The sequence below is a fragment of the Borostomias antarcticus genome, assembly GCF_949987555.1.
Source record: "Borostomias antarcticus genome assembly, chromosome: 7".
Lineage (NCBI taxonomy): Eukaryota > Metazoa > Chordata > Actinopteri > Stomiiformes > Stomiidae > Borostomias > Borostomias antarcticus.
The window spans coordinates 1,601,543-1,614,845 of NC_140240.1; the positions used below are offsets into that span (position 1 = coordinate 1,601,543).

Below are 13,303 nucleotides of genomic sequence, written 5' to 3' on the forward strand. Positions count from 1 at the left end.
GTCATAACACAAAACGAACATTTAACCCATATCACACGACAAGTTAGAACACAAAGCTACCATTTAACCCATATCACACAAGTTATAACACAAAACTACCATTTAACCCATATCATACGACAAGTCATAACACAAAGCTACCATTTAACCCATATCACACAAGTTAGAACACAAAACTACCATTTAACCCATATAACACGACAAGTTAGAACCCAGAAACCCTGTAAGGCAGTATGGCACGAAAATAGCAGTCACAGTTTGGCAGAGGGTAGTGATCGCATCCCACAATTCAAATGAAAAAGGACTAGAGGCTTGAGGGGAAAAAGATTTATTCTATTCACGTTGAGCACTTGATACAGAGATCCAATTCTGCATAGTGCCTGTCAAACGATTCGTTTAAAAAGTAAAAACTGACACGGTAAAAGAAGGGTAGTAATGGCGCGTTCCAGGCAACCCTAACTCGTGTTTTTCCGACCTCCTACACGTGAAAATGCTCTGGAATGGCAGTCAAACCCGTAACTTCCCACCCGTGAACTCGTACAGATCGATGTACTCCCAGTTGCCGGATGGGAAGTTACGGGTTTGACTGCCATTCCAGAGCATTTTCACGTGTAGGAGGTCGGAAAAACACGAGTTACGGGTTGCCTGGAACGCACCATAAGGCCACTTGCATGCTTCTGTCCACCAATCAGGAGGAAGCCAAGCGTGAGACAGGAAGTTGGGCTCTAGAAAGTACCCAGCATCCATCTGAAGTCCTTGCATGGTGTGCACAGATGCCCCTGCCCGCTAAGAGGAAGTCCCATCTTATCTCACACCAAAAAGTCTGTGACAATGTTTTGTATTTCTTTTTTAATTAGTTTGGATCCTCCACCCTCCGGAAAACCGCCAGATAGTTCTTCCCTCCGTTTCTCTGGACCTTCTTGCCCTCCTCTGTGCACGTGCCCAGGCGCCCAATGATGACATCACCAACCTGCCGAACAATACCAAACTGCTGGTTAAGAGAAGCATACTGAATTCCAAGATACAAAACTGTGGTGGGTTTATTTGTATCTCCTAGCTTCAAATATGTAAATAATCAAAAGAGTCAACGCACAAGTTCTTCCTCGGGAACACGTGAGAACAGAGGATGCTCGGAGAAGTGCTTCACCATCCAGAGATGCACCTCTTCCACATCTGTGTTGGTGTACACCAAACCCTGGAGAACCACGCAAAACACCACATCATCATATGTGTGATCATAATCATATGATCCTGACCTCATACAGACACTGTATAAAACATGAATTATAACATTTATATCACATATGTAATATAATGTATATATGTACCTCAATTGCACTTTGAGCACAGATACATCAATCTAACCATACAGAAGCAACACATGTACTTGACGCATGGGCTAAAGTAATTTAACTTCAGTACAGATTCAATTTCGGACAGAAAGTATTAAGACCTCAGGAAGTATTAAGACCTCAGAAAGTATTAAGACCTCAGAAAGTATTAAGACCTCAGGAAGTATTAAGACCTCAGGAAGTATTAAGACCTCAGGAAGTATTAATACCTCAGAAAGTACATGAAACAATGTCGTCACCAGTGAGCTGGCTGGAATACTTTGAAGAGCAAAAGTCCCATTTTCTTAAAAAAGTTAGAAATAGCCAAAAGAAAACAGAGCTTTATCAGCGGTGGTCATTGTAGTTGACTTTGGAGTGTGGACAGATAGTATTATTAGAACACAGGGTTCCTGGAAAACTCTGGCATGGCACAGATTTGCACAGCGCCATGTTAGCTCAGTGATGAAGCGTTTTAACAGGGCCAGGGGGAGGGGAGCCATGAAGACAGGTGTGTGTGCGTGTGTGTGTCTGTGTGGAGTCATGAAGCCAGTGGTGTGCATGCGTGTGGAGTCATGAAGCCAGTGGTGTGTGTGTGTGTGTGTGTGTGTGTATGTGTGTGTGAGTGTGGAGTCATGAAGCCAGTGGTGTGCATGCGTGTGGAGTCATGAAGCCAACGGTATGTGTGTGTGTGTGTGTGTGTGTGTGTGTCTTCTGGGCAGATCAATGCTTTAGTCTCAAGTGGAGTAGTAGGTTAGGGTACGGGTAGGTTAGGGTACGGGTAGGTTAGGGTACGGGTAGGTTAGGGTACGGGTAGGTTAGGGTACGGGTAGGTTAGGGTACGGGTAGGTTAGGGTACGGGTAGGTTAGGGTACGGGTAGGTTAGGGTACGGGTAGGTTAGGGTACGGGTAGGTTAGGGTACGGGTAGGTTAGGGTACGGGTAGGTTAGGGTACGGGGATAGAGGAACATTCTCTCGTGAGCTCGTCACCCCCAGCGCCCATCAGTGTCTGGTTCAGTGGTCCCATGTCAGGACTGAGTGTGCAGGTACTCTCTCTCTCACACACACACACACACACACACACACACACACACACACACACACACACACACACACACACACACACACACACACACACGCATGCGCGCGCACACACACACCCTCTACTCTCAGCGTGTATCTACAGGTGCATCTCAGAAAATGTGAATATTGTGGAAAGCGAATTATTTTCTGTAATTTAATTCAAAAAGTGAAACTTTCATATATTATAGATTCATTACACATGTAGTGAAATATTTCAAGGCTGACTGCCTCCATGACACGCTCCACGCTGATGCAGTAATTTTTGCAAAAGGAGCCCCCACCAAGTATTGAGTGTATAAATGAACTGTACAATCATAAAAATTAAAACAAAAAAGGCTTGAAATATTTCACTTTGTGTAATGGATCTAGAATACATGAAAGTTTCACTGTTTCAATTAAATTATGGAAAATAATGGACTTTTTCACAATATTCTAATTTTCTGAGATGCATCTGTACTCTTACCCCTACCTCTACTCTCTGTGTGTATCTACTGTGTATCCACTCTCACCTCTCAGTGTGTATCTACTGTGTATCTACTGTGTATCTACTCTCACCTCTCAGTGTGTATCTACTGTGTATCTACTCTTACCCCTACTCTGTGTGTATCTACTGAGTATCCACTCTTACCCCTACTCTCAGCGTGTATCTCCTGAGCATCTACTCTTACCTCTACTCTGTGTGTATCTACTGTGTATCTACTGTGTATCTACTCTTACCTCTACTCTGTGTGTATCTACTGAGTATCCACTCTTACCCCTACTCTCAGCGTGTATCTCCTGAGCATCTACTCTTACCTCTACTCTGTGTGTATCTACTGAGTATCCACTCTTACCCCTACTCTCAGCGTGTATCTCCTGAGCATCTACTCTTACCTCTACTCTGTGTGTATCTACTGAGTATCCACTCTTACCCCTACTCTCAGCGTGTATCTCCTGAGCATCTACTCTTACCTCTACTCTGTGTGTATCTACTGAGTATCCACTCTTACCCCTACTCTCAGCGTGTATCTCCTGAGCATCTACTCTTATCTCTACTCTGTGTTTATCTACTGTGTATCTACTCTCAACTCTACTCTCAGCATGTATCTACTGTGTATCTACTCTCACCTCTCAGCGTGTATCTACTGAGTATCTACTCTTACCCCTACTCTCAGCGTGTATCTACTGAGTATCTACTCTTACCCCTACTCTCAGCGTGTATCTACTGAGTATCCACTCTTACCCCTACTCTCAGTGTGTATCTACTGAGTATCTACTCTCACCTCTACTCTGTGTGTATCTACTGAGTATCCACTCTTACCTCTACTCTCAGCGTGTATCTACTGAGTATCTACTCTTACCTCTACTCTCAGCGTGTATCTACTGAGTATCCACTCTTACCCCTACTCTCAGCGTGTATCTACTGAGTATCCACTCTTACCCCTACTCTCAGCGTGTATCTACTGAGTATCCACTCTTACCCCTACTCTCAGCGTGTATCTACTGAGTATCCACTCTTACCCCTACTCTCAGCATGTATCTACTGAGTATCTACTCTTACCCCTACTCTCAGCGTGTCTCTACTGAGTATCCACTCTTACCCCTACTCTCAGCGTGTATCTACTGAGTATCCACTCTTACCCCTACTCTCAGCGTGTATCTACTGAGTATCTACTCTTACCCCTACTCTCAGCGTGTCTCTACTGAGTATCTACTCTTACCTCTACTCTCAGCGTGTATCTACTGAGTATCCACTCTTACCCCTACTCTCAGCGTGTATCTACTGAGTATCTACTCTTACCCCTACTCTCAGCGTGTATCTACTGAGTATCTACTCTTACCCCTACTCTCAGCGTGTATCTACTGAGTATCTACTCTTACCCCCACTCTCAGCGTGTCTCTACTGAGTATCCACTCTTACCCCTACTCTCAGCGTGTAGGCGTACTCTGCCAGCAGAGTGGGGCTGATGATCCTCCACTTGTGTTTGGTCTTCTTGAAGTGAGGGTCAGGAAAGAGGAAGAACATCTTCCTGAGCTGTGAGAGAGAGAGAGAGAGAGAGAGAGAAGAGAGAGAGAGAGAGAGAGAGACAGAGAGAGAGAGAACGAACATAGGTCACCGTGGAGATAAGACAGTCTGTATGTGGTCTCAACTTCACCTGACCTCAGTGTAGCAACATGGATCTATGAAGCTCTTGTCGATCTTCAGCCATTCCCCTGTCCTGTGATCAACCTATTAGCCGTTCTGCTCATGAAAACAACACAAGCGCAGCCATCGCATCTCTGGTATCACAGCTTGTGAACAGTCAGCACTATTGTAACCCTCATAATATTCTGGTGAAAGTTGTTAGGAAGCCTGAGTTGCAGAACTGGAATTTCCCTCTTTAACTGATCTTTTATTAAGATGAAGCCCCTTCGCGTCCTGGGTTAGGGTTACAGCCCTGCTAGCAGGTTCCACTAATATTAGTCTGGCTGCTCTATTTAAAAACCATTCCAGTCACTTTTTATTAGTTTAAATAAATAATGTGAGGTAAAGACAGAGAGGGAGGGGGGTGTAATCACAGGACAACCCTGACTGCAGGCGGCTGGTTTGGGGCCCCTCTCTTCACGAGCTGGAAAAACTCCACGTTTTAATTAGTGCCCTCAGAAAAGAACAAGGGGAAAAAAAAGAAAAAGAAAAGACATTTTGGGAAGCAGTCGACATTTCTATCATCTGTGTGGGTGCGCAACGATCGCTCAAGGGCTGTGTACAGTATTTTTCCCTTTGCACTTAATCCTTAAAACAATACAGGCTGGATGAATGGCAAGTCAAGTTGACAGGTTCAAAAGAACTGTTTCATTGTGGTTTTAGTGTTTTCAGAAGTAAGATGAGCCTGACCCTGAGAAGTGCCATGATGGTATGGCAGTTGACTATGCTTTCATTACAATAGCGTCCTTTTGTCTGCTTAGTTCATTCTAGAAGCTTGAACACACGGGTCGTTTAAGGTAACGGGCGGTTTAATCCTTGTTTCTCAGGCACGGTATTGAGGAACACAGCGTAAGATAATACAGCGTTTCCCCTAGGATATTTTTCAGGAGGGGTGGTAGCCCCCCGAAACTGCTAGTGTTGGCGCGGGGCGGGCATGTCACGGATACATGGTGTCAACGGTGTGGTCATAGATGCAGTAAGGCGTTTCTTAGTATCGCTGCATTTCTCTACACGGATCTGAAATGAATCAAGTGCTCATAACTTAGCAGGGTTTTTCCTGCATAGAGGATTTTTCGGCGCCCGCAAAAGAGATTTTAGCCAGAGCCAAAGGAGAATCTCCAGTGCAAAAATGCTAAAAAATTAGAATAAAAATAGCAATTAAAATCCTCTACAAATGTGATAGCTTGTTTCAAGTTCAGCCCATCCCTCTTTCTTGCGTTGTCCATGGTTTGGACCACTAGTAATCAAGATCATTAATAGACAGGTTATCAGTGTAAAACCTATCAAACCTATCTCCTCCTACATTTTTTGTTCAATTGACACCAAAATTGATATACTGCATCTTCAGACTGTCCTTACCAAACTATCCTCACAGATTATTGAAATATGAAAAATTGAGCCCACAGCGCATCAAAATGTTTTCCTGTTAACAGTTCTGTATACAGTTCCTATTAATTCTCGCCAAATCAATGTCTGATCATCCTCATGAAAAGTGACAACATTGGCAACATATCCAAGATGTAGTGTGATTTTTTTCAGAATTTTATGTAAAAAAATGAAATTTTTACAGTATTCTGAATTATACCCTCAAACGATCAATGGAAAAGAACATATCTAAACCTAACTCCTCCCACATTTCTTTTACCCAATTGCAACCAAAATGCACACACTGCATCATCAGACAGCCCACAGCAAACGATCCGGACAGATCTTTGAAAACTGAGCGCATGATGCATCAAAATGTTTTACTATTAGCAATACTGTATATTTACTACAAATTCTTGCTCAATAAATGTCCAATGTTCATGAAAAATCAGGGCAAAATTGTCATGACATGGTAGATGTAGTGATTTTTTTTTCAGAATTTTATCTCAAAAATTGAATTTTTGAAAATATGTTCAATTTTGTCCTCTGAAACCATAGTGTAGTTCTCATACAGAGAAAACTACACTACCCACAATCCAACGCAAGCTCCACCAATCGGAGACGTCGCTGTTGGCAACCCTACCCAGCCCCCGCAGAGGTTTACAATGACTACATTCATTGATTGGCCACTGACTGAGCACACAGCTGCTGAAGTTAATGTTCAATTATGAAGAAAAGCAAACAAAACCTGTAACCTATGAATAAACATGTCATCCCACATTTTTCAATCAATTAACACCAAACTTGCTACACTGGATCTTCAGACTGTAATTCACAAACTCATTGACCAGATTATTGAATTATCAAAATTGAGCTTACAATGCATCAAAACGTTTTACAATACACAGTACTGTCAACAGCTTTCTCTTTCCTTGTTGTATATTATGAGACTCTGATCACTTCAGCCACTCATCCACATTTTGAAGGGAATACCATCATTATACAGTATGATGCAACTTCTATTGTTATATCCTTTGTTTCAGTGTGTATATTTTAATCAACAAACATCTTTTCACGTGGGCTTTTACATATACCACACGATCAGTGTTTATGATGAAACAGATTATGACCTCTTATCCTGCACCCTGGTGACTGGCTTAGTCAATTTGTGAAGCCAATTTGTGTTGCTAATTAGTTCCTATAGTTAGTTAGCTAATTAGTTCCTCTTCTCTCGCTTATTGCTCCTAAACTTGTCTGAAATTGCCTGGCCCCGGCTAAACGCTGCATAGCAGCTTTAATTATATTTATAATTATTCTGTGTGTTTCATTGTGCTTAATATTCTGATGATGAGATGATATAACGGCATTGAGCTGGGGCTGACGGGCAGCTCAGTGGGTAGAACACATGGCCACAGACCGCTACCTGGTTCCAGACTGGCCCAGACACACACTAGCTCATCGTTATGAGTCTACAGACCGCTGCCTGGTTCAAGACTGGCCCAGACACACACTAGCTCATCGTTATGAGTCTACAGACCGCTACCTGGTTCCAGACTGGCCCAGGAACACACTAGCTCATCGTTATGAGTCTACAGACCGCTGCCTGGTTCTAGACTGGCCCAGGAACACACTAGCTCATCGCTATGAGTCCACAGACCGCTACCTGGTTCTAGACTGGTCCAGGAACACACTAGCTCATCGTTATGAGTCTACAGACAGCTACCTTGTTCAAGACTGGCCCAGGAACACACTAGCTCATCGTTATGAGTCTACAGACAGCTACCTTGTTCTAGACTGGCCCAGGAACACACTAGCTCATCGTTATGAGTCTACAGACAGCTACCTTGTTCAAGACTGGCCCAGACACACACTAGCTCATCGTTATGAGTCTACAGACAGCTACCTGGTTCCAGACTGGCCCAGACACACACTAGCTCATCGTTATGAGTCTACAGACAGCTATCTGGTTCCAGACTGGCCCAGACACACACTAGCTCATCGTTATGAGTCTATAGACAGCTGCCTGGTTCCAGACTGGCCCAGGAACACACTAGCTCATCATTATGAGTCTACAGACAGCTACCTGGTTCCAGACTGGCCCAGACACACACTAGCTCATCGTTATGAGTCGTGTTGGATTTAACAACGTATGTTCCTAACTGCAGAAGAACCATTTTAATTGTATGCCTCCTCTGGTTTTCCAATAATAATTATGAGCAATAATGTAAGAATGCTATTCATATACTACTACTATCAAATACTACTACTATAATACACTATACTACTACCATCATATACTATGCTATCATATACAGTACTAATACTATTATATACTATACTATCACATACTACTGTATACTACCATATACTACTACTATCATATACTATACTATCATACACTATTACTATCATATACTACTACTATCATATACTATACTATCATACACTATTACTATCATATACTACTACTATCAAAGACCTTGTTTAGACTTGGTTTTAAAATGCGTTTTGGACGATCAGATCACAAGTGGACAGCGAGACACATCATTGTTTACCCCCGTGTCTATCATGCGTCTCCAAACGTGTCCAGCTGACCACGTGTTCATAGTAACCATAGTAACTCACTCACTCCTGCCTGCGTGTCGCACAGCTGTTCCATGTAAACAAATAATAAGTAAATCAATAATCAGTCAGTTTGACTTTGAGCAGATTGAAAAACGTGTGCGTGAAAGCCTGGACTATTACAACGGTTTCGTGTGATGGGACAAGTCATTTGCAACTTGAAAAAGAGCGCAGGATAACTCAAAAAAGGAGAACAATTATCCTGCATTGATGACGCGTTTTCCTGTTATGTCTTTGTCGGGGGCGCATCAGGACACATTAGCGTTTAGAGACTACCAAAGATATGTGGTCAAATGCGTCCCGGAAGAAACGTTTCACAAAACGTTTTGGTGGCCGTTTACACTTCTATTTAGTCAAGTGTCTGCTAATGCAACCAATTACTCAGTGAGGGAGAGAGTCAGCAGGGTGCTGTGCTCACCTAGGCCCTCTAGCTCTCACCTAGGCTCTCTAGCCCTCAGCTAGGCTCTTTAGCCCTCACCTAGGCCCTCTAGCCCTCACCTAGGCTCTCTAGCCCTCACCTAGGCTCTCTAGGCCCTCTAGCCCTCACCTAGGCTCTCTAGCCCTCACCTAGGCCCTCTAGTCCTCACCTAGGCTCTCTAGTCCTCACCTAGGCCCTCTAGCCCTCACCTAGGCCCTCTAGTCCTCACCTAGGCTCTCTAGTCCTCACCTAGGCCCTCTAGCCCTCACCTAGGCCCTCTAGTCCTCACCTAGGCTCTCTAGCCCTCATCTAGGCTCTCTAGTCCTCACCTAGGCCCTCTAGTCCTCACCTAGGCCCTCTAGTCCTCACCTAGGCTCTCTAGCCCTCATCTAGACCCTCTAGCCCTCACCTAGGCCCTCTAGCCCTCACCTAGGCCCTCTAGTCCTCACCTAGGCCCTCTAGCCCTCACCTAGGCTATCTAGCCCTCACCTAGGCCCTCTAGCCCTCACCTAGGCTCTCTAGCCCTCACCTAGGCTCTCTAGCCCTCACCTAGGCCCTCTAGCCCTCACCTAGGCCCGCTAGCCCTCACCTAGGCCCTCTAGCCCTCACCTAGGCTCTCTAGCCCTCACCTAGGCTCTCTAGCCCTCACCTAGGCTCCCTAACCCTCACCTAGACTCTCTAGCCCTCACCTAGGCTCTCTAGCCCTCACCTAGGCCCTCTAGCCCTCACCTAGGCTCTCTAGCCCTCACCTAGGCTCCCTAGCCCTCACCTAGGCTCCTGGAGTGGTGTAAAGCAGGCCACTGGACTCTAGAGCAGTGGAAATGTGTTCTGTGGAGTGACGAATCACACTATCTGGCAGTCTGATGGACACGTCTGGGTTTGGCGAATGCCAGGAGAACGTTACCTGCTTGACTGCATTGTGCCAACTGTAAAGTTTGGTGGAGGAGGGATAATGGCTGGAACGTTAAACGTGTATTTTTTCAGACTCGAGGTTGCATGTAGGCAACCTTAGTAAAGTGAATCCTCCACACAGTGTTATAAATGAGGGCCCTGGACATTAGCTCTAGTTTTGTAAATGAGGCCCCTGGACAACTGTAATCCCTACTGCTTCCAGTAGAGGGCAGTACACAGCTGCGTACAATCAAAATGTGGTTCATTTAGAAGTAAGAATGTTTACAAGTAAACGCCTTTCCTTGTGAATCCTGACCATGGACCTCCAAGGGATGGTCATTTCTGTTAAGCTCTGGACTGGCATAACAAACAGCATGCGCTTTCTAATAATGTGGATTGTGAGGCAGGACCTACTTGACCCTTAGTGAAGAAGTTGGGCAGGTACTTCATGGCGTTGCCACGCAGACACGCGATGTTCTGGTAGGCGCCGGGTTCTGCTGTGCGCAGGGAACGGATACGGTCCTGCACATAGTCTGACACCTTCACACGGATCTCCAGACCCAGGATCAGCTGGTCTGGAAAGAGTGGGGATAACTCCACTGAGAGAGAGAGAGAGAGAGAGAGAGAGAGAGAGAGAGAGAGAGAGAGAGAGAGAGTGTGAGTGAGTGTGAGTGAGTGAGTGAGTGAGTGAGTGAGTGAGTGAGAGTGAGTGAGTGAGTGAGTGAGTGAGTGAGTGAGTGAGTGAGTGAGTGAGAGAGAGAGAGAGAGTGAGAGAGTGAGAGAGTGAGTGAGTGAGTGAGTGAGTGAGTGAGTGAGTGAGTGAGTGAGAGAGAGAGAGAGAGAGAGAGGGGGGGGGGGACTAGGTGTTACATAGCTTGACACAGACACACTATAATTGCTCACTTTGCCTTTCATGTAAAAACGAAAATAAAAGACCAATCACAAATGACATGTGTACCTAGCAGGCCACCATATCCACAGCCAATGTCAGCAAACTCCACCTGAGCTGTCAGTTCATCCGACTGTTTGCTGAAGAACTCGGGGTACAGCCGGGACCAATCCATATTCTCTGGACAAACTGGACTGAGACATAAGAGAAAGCAACTGTTAAAGCAGAGATGGTCTAATATAATACCTAAAATGGTATACAGCTAGCCTGCCTAACTGTAGCTACCTCCATACCTGAGAGCTCTAGTTAGAAACACTCCATCGTCCTCCAGCTGTGTACACCAAATGGCATTTAATTCTAGGATCCGGCATAATCAATCAATCAATCAATCAAAGCTTTATTTGTATAGCGCATTTCATACACAGAGGCAACACAATGCGCTTTACAGAGAACAAGGGAGGTGGGCATACGACCCACCTCTACATATTCCAGAGGGAAGCAAAAAAACAGTAATCACCCGGGGGTCAGATAAGTGAGCTGTAAAAATTCTTCCCTGACCCCTCTCAACAAGGCGATCGAGCAAGCTCCTGGAGTATGTTTGTCTACCGGCTAAGAACATTTATAGAGCAATAAATAACATTAAATATGAGAGTAAGAGAGGCTAATAACATCATAGGAGAGACATGGCAAACATTGGTGTATGTCTGTGTGTGCATAAATGTGCCTGGGCCCAGATAGAGGCAGGGGTCAGGGGTAGGAAAAGGATACGGACCCGGGTTAGGGCATAATCGCACTAGCCTCATCGATTCGGCGATCAAATGAACATGTAGGCCTAGTTTGAGTAAGTTAAATGAACGTTACATCCGAGATTTTCTCAGGTTTGGCTTCACTTGTACCTGGCTGACGTTAGCTGCCTTAACCAGAAGAATCACTTTACTTACTATTCAAAAGTGTGGTCCGCCATGGGGTTGGAGTGGGCTCGCTGCCTGTAGTACCGCTTCTGCGGCATGGACACGCTCATCTTCAAAAGGGTTTATACTAAAGGAATAAAACTGTTGTACATCAAATGCAGATGCAATGTAAGCTATAACTGTTCCACGTTTATTTCGACGGTCGCATTGCTTTTTACGTCACAGCAAAGAAGTAGTGGGTTCTGATTGGTTATATCAAGTTCGCAATTTTGAGTGGTGTTGCAGTCTACCGCCCGGTGGCGCTGCAGAACACAGGACTGGAGACACTGGTCCCAGATCAGACATAATATGTCTTTTATATATTTACAATATATATATATATATATATATATATATATATATTTATTTTATATTATACAAATGCACACAAAAACTTGATTCAGCCACTGTTTTCAGTATCTGTTTATGTGCATTGCAAAAACATGGGGTAGATGAGCAGCCAATTGTCCAGTTACTTTTGGTCCCTTAAAAAGGAAGGGGGGGGGGGGGCATTTATAAAATTGTTTGTAATTCCTACACGTTCACCTGATTTGGATGTAAATATCCTCAAATTAAAGAAAGACATATTGTTTCATTTCAAATCCATTTTAGTGGTGTACAGAGCCAAAATGATGACAATTGTACAAATATTTACAAATATGTACAAATATTTATGGACCTAACTGTATGTATATTATTTTATGTCTATGCATACTGTGTATATATATATATATATATATAATATACAGTATATTATTTTATTGTAATTATATTGTAATTTATTTGCATCTATTATGTATATTTTCCCACTGCTGCTGTACCCTTTCCACTGCTGAAACCCCAAATTTCCCCATTGGGATTATTAAAGTATATCTTATCTTAATAAAGCTCTTGTCGTCAATGTTATGCATGATTGTACATAATTTATCATGATTTAAAGTTACAGTACATGAGATAACTCAGCCCCTCTGGTCATAATAAAATCAGCACTGCATTTTAAGAACCATACTTCCCACAATCCCCCACTCACTCGCTGTAATGATGGATATATCATATGAATATAAAAAATTATAACAAACGCATGTGGCGCAGACTGGATTGGAAGATTGTAGCTACTTTCTGGAAGGATGGCTTCAATGCAGGCAAATACCTGTCTTCTTTCTTTAATGTGCATGTAGATTTTGTTTCGCGTAGCGAAGTGTTTGTTGTCTTCCTGATATTGTGACACGCAAAACGCATCACTTCCATTTCCACCACAAGATTTCCCGCCAGTGTGCTAGCCAGTACACCAAAATTCTAAAATAATAAATTCACAGGATCTCATGCAGTCTCATGTCACGAAAATGATTTTTGGGGTCTTGCTAATGCCAATTCCTAAACTAATAGCAAGTAAAGGTGAATATTGAACTATAAACTCAAGAACGTACTCAAGTACTCAAGAATCAGGAGTAGTGACGGTACAGTATTAAAGTAGTAGTAGCAGAAAAACACTACTCCAACATTAAACATTTGATTTTAAATCTGATTAAACAGTTGGGCTCCTGTCCAGTACAGTTTGTTTTTTACCATAGAGATGGAGTAACACAATAAAAT

General features: G+C 43.6%; 1 protein-coding gene across 1 annotated transcript; it reads right to left on the reverse strand.

The window, feature by feature from the left end:
* Positions 1-614: 614 nt before the first annotated feature.
* On the reverse strand, positions 615-11,843 carry mettl1 (methyltransferase 1, tRNA methylguanosine). The gene is made up of 6 exons (XM_084441043.1): positions 11,702-11,843; positions 10,830-10,954; positions 10,286-10,470; positions 4,312-4,425; positions 1,094-1,195; positions 615-970 (listed from the first exon to the last, which is right to left on the reverse strand). The coding sequence occupies exons 1-6, from the start codon at positions 11,779-11,781 to the stop codon at positions 854-856; spliced, it is 723 nt and encodes a 240-aa protein (XP_084297169.1). The 5' UTR covers positions 11,782-11,843; the 3' UTR covers positions 615-853.
* Positions 11,844-13,303: the final 1,460 nt, after the last annotated feature.

What these genes read in the sequence shown, in the direction of transcription:
- mettl1 (XM_084441043.1), bottom strand. Translation starts at nt 11,781, where the DNA reads ATGAGCGTGTCCATGCCGCAGAAGCGGTACTACAGGCAGCGAGCCCAC. An exon ending in GCGGACCACACTTTTGAATA is followed by an intron (nt 10,955 to 11,701) that starts GTAAGTAAAGTG and finishes CTTATGTCTCAG; the next exon opens with TCCAGTTTGTCCAGAGAATA. An exon ending in GTGTTCCCGAGGAAGAACTT is followed by an intron (nt 971 to 1,093) that starts GTGCGTTGACTC and finishes ATTGTTCGGCAG; the next exon opens with GTTGGTGATGTCATCATTGG.